Source organism: Vigna radiata, chromosome 6 (genome assembly GCF_000741045.1).
Source record: "Vigna radiata var. radiata cultivar VC1973A chromosome 6, Vradiata_ver6, whole genome shotgun sequence".
Classification (NCBI taxonomy): Eukaryota; Viridiplantae; Streptophyta; class Magnoliopsida; order Fabales; family Fabaceae; genus Vigna; species Vigna radiata.
Window position 1 is genome coordinate 21,164,825 of NC_028356.1, and position 3,601 is coordinate 21,168,425.

The 3,601-nt window shown below is 35.0% G+C and overlaps 1 protein-coding gene across 1 annotated transcript; it reads left to right on the forward strand.

The window, feature by feature from the left end:
* Positions 1-2,176: 2,176 nt before the first annotated feature.
* On the forward strand, positions 2,177-2,987 carry LOC111241799. The gene is made up of 2 exons (XM_022781685.1): positions 2,177-2,248; positions 2,336-2,987. Exons 1-2 carry the CDS (start codon positions 2,195-2,197, stop codon positions 2,924-2,926), a joined length of 645 nt encoding a protein of 214 aa, XP_022637406.1. The 5' UTR covers positions 2,177-2,194; the 3' UTR covers positions 2,927-2,987.
* Positions 2,988-3,601: the final 614 nt, after the last annotated feature.

Sequence of the window (3,601 nt, forward strand, 5' to 3'; positions counted from 1 at the left end):
AATATATAATAATATAATATGTTAAAAAAGTGATTTTTAATAAAAATATATATTGATAGCAAATTCACTATCAATTCGAAGGATAATATTGTTTTATTTAAGAAAACTTAGAACTAAATTGAATAAAATGACATATATAGGAATTAAATTAATTTTATTTTTTAAAAATGAAGACTAGCTTGAAACTTTTCTACTAAAATAGAGATCAAATGAATAATTAAGTCAAAATTATTTGTAATATAATTTAATTTATTAAAAAGATTAGATAACAAAATAAATACCGTTCTCTTTTAAATTTAGACTTTTGTTACGATTTTGTTTACTTCAAAGATGGAATTAAGAAAAAAAGTGAACAATTGAGTTCGAGAGACTAGACGAAAGATTATGATATTTTTTGTTTTAAAGAAAGCAAATATAAAATTAAAAAAAAAAATCAAAACAAAACAAAACTGAAGGAAAAATTTTAAAAAAATTTAAAAGATCTTTCCACTAATAGACTATGGGTGTTGCTCCCTACACCTCCACCCCTTGCTTCCTCCACCTCCCCATTTCTTTTTTACCCTTCCTTCCAACTTCCCATTCCTCTTTTACCCCTCCATTCACCTTCCCATTTCTCTTTTACTTTTAGGTTAATCATTTTTATCTTTTACTCACTCCAATCCTCTATGTATGGAATGATACAGTATGCAACCTCTTCTTTCTTTTTAATGTTATACTTCATTGAATTGTTTCAACAATATCAAAGTCTGGTCTTCTTGATGCTCGGAGATAAACCTTAAACGGATATGAACATCCGTTGGGGATGTCAACATCCGTTTAATATTAATGTTGACATAAAACTTGCAAAAAAAAAGCATGATTCTCCCAGGCCAGTCATGCAGTATGCAGCGTCTTCGACCTCTCTCCTGTGAACTACACTTTCGAGGTTCAAGCCATGAGTGCAGAGAAGCTTCCTCTCATTCTCCCCGCTGTCTTCACCATCGGTTCCAGAGACAACCATGACAACCTTCTCAAATACGCCAAACCTCTTCCCATGAGAAGCTCACCCACTTAAAGAGAGTCCAGAGATAAGAATGTAACGCAGATATAGTTTTGTAGATAAGATCACAGGAAGCAAAACAATGGAATAATAAGATGCAGAATATATAATAATAAGTGTATGATTAGAAGAGATTTTAAAAGGGAGAGAAATAAGACAAGGCTGAAATAAATGAATGGGAATAAACAATTGGATCCCGTTATTTTGACACCCTATATTTGACACTCATTTGACACTACCACGTGTCAACATGCTATTGGCTAATTTTTTATTTATTTTTTTTAAAATTTGGTCTGAAAAATGCAGAGGTTTTCAGAGAAATTGTTTTCCTTTTCTACCCCTGGGCATTTTCAGTTTGAATGTGAAGGATTGGTTCTCTCTCACATTTGGGTTTGTCATCGTGTTCTCCATTAGCGCTCTCAACGAACGGTTGACAGAGGACCAAAGGGAAGTCATCTCGAAGACTCCATTTTTTTGGTTTTTAGAGTTCAGTGGTAAAGTGACATTGAATGCTAAACTTTTGCGTGAGTTAACCAAGACATGGGTGGATTCCACCAACTCTTTTTTTATTGCAAACAAGCATTTCAATATCAATGAAAATGAATTTTGTTCAGGAATAGGATTGAGTTTAGATGGTGAAAGCATAAACTTGAAGCATTCTTCAGTGGGTAATAGTAAATGTGTGAAGTATTTAGGTCAGGACATTACCCATTTGAAATTCATCTTCAAATTTTTGTTGAAAAAACACAAAAAAACCCTTCCTTGTGAGGTTTTTTGTAGCTTGTACATCCTGTTGGGGATATGTGAGATTTTAATCTCAAATCGTAGTGGACGAGTTTTTCCTGTATTGTTTCTAATTGTGGATGAGTTGAGTAGTTTGAGTAAATACTGTTGGGGTGGGTTAGTTTATCGTTATTTGTTAGACAACTTGAGTGAAGCCTCAGATTCTNTGAAGAAAGGCAAANCAACAAGCAATGTTTATGTTGATGGGTGTGTTTACATGTTGCAGGTACTAATTTCACAAGTAAAGTTTGGTATATTTGTTATTTGATTACGAGTAATATATAACAATTACTTGTTTATTAGGTGTGGTTTTGTGAGCATTTCATGGCTCTTGAAGGTGCAATAGCGATAGTTCCAAGGTTCTTGCACTGGATGAATAGAACTATTGGAGACAACATTGTGAAACTTGTGTTTGAAATGGGTTTGGTATGTTAAAATGATTATGTTTTTTATCTTGAATGTTAATTTAATTGACAGTAGTTTTATAACATTTTATATGTTGTTAAATTGCAGGTTCATGTTGTAGATGAAATTGGTGGTGTAAGGAAGGATGACAAAGATGTCATAGAAGAAGAAGCAGCACCAAAAAACTATGCAGAGCAAAGAAAAAAGAAATTGCTAAAAAAACAATGCAGGGAGAGTTTAATGCGCACTGCAGAGGATCATAAGTGTTTAATTGAAAAACTTAAAAGGGAGGTGAATGACTTAGAGCAAGAGTTGGAGAAAGAGAAGGCCAAAAGAAGAAGTAAAAAGTCAACTTCAGATGACGGTTTTCAGAGTGCTGGATGTCCAGAAGCAGCAACTGACGATGCATTCGTTTCACCTGTTCGTTTTTCGGCCGAGGAAGCGGGTGGAATGAGTAATGACGGTTTTCAGAGTGCTGGATGTCCACAAGCAACAACTGATGTTGCATTCGTTTCACCTGTTCGTTTGTCGGCCGAGGAAGGGGGTGGAATGAGTAACAATGAAGAAGGTCCATTGTCGCCAGATGCACCAGGTGGAATGGCTGAGAAGCAATCACAGCTCAGGACTTATGTTAGGATTGGTTCAAGAAGAAGAGTTAAGAGCAAAGCACTTAGGACACCTTACACAGGAAATGTATGAGTTAGAAAGACAAAGGATTAACTATTGTGTTAAGCTGGAACAAAAGTATTTTGTATTTAAACCTAGTATTTGGTTCAATATGTATAAGATTGATTTATTTTATGTTATTGGAAATGAAATGTTTGTTTTATTTAAAGGCTTCAAATTAATGTATGTGGAAACAAATGAATCAGTGGTTGTGTAGTGGTAATGTATGTTGAAAGAGATGATTGAATCAGAAGTAATGTAATGTGGTCAAAATTGAGTTTTTGACAAAATCCAATGAACTGCAGTGAATTTCCAATGTGTTTGCTGTGAAATTGAGTTCTGTAATCGATTACAGGACGCTGTAATCGTTTACACGAGCCATAATAGGAATTTGGACATCCTGTTGAACTGAAGGCGCCACCAGTTTGAACTTGGAGGACCACTCTGTGTTCTATATGGAAATCCTTCACTGAACCTGTGTTTTTTTGTTTCCTGAGTGATGAGTTAGTTGAACCTTATGTTTGGGGTCCCCAACATGGTGGGAGAGACAACCCATGATGGAAACCTCAAGTTCAGTGAATTTGTTGTGAAATTGAGTTCTGTAATCGATTATAGGACCCTGTAATCGTTTACACGAGCCATAACAGGAATTTGGACATCCTGTTGAACTGAAGGCGCCACCAGTTTCAACTTGGAGGACCACTCTGT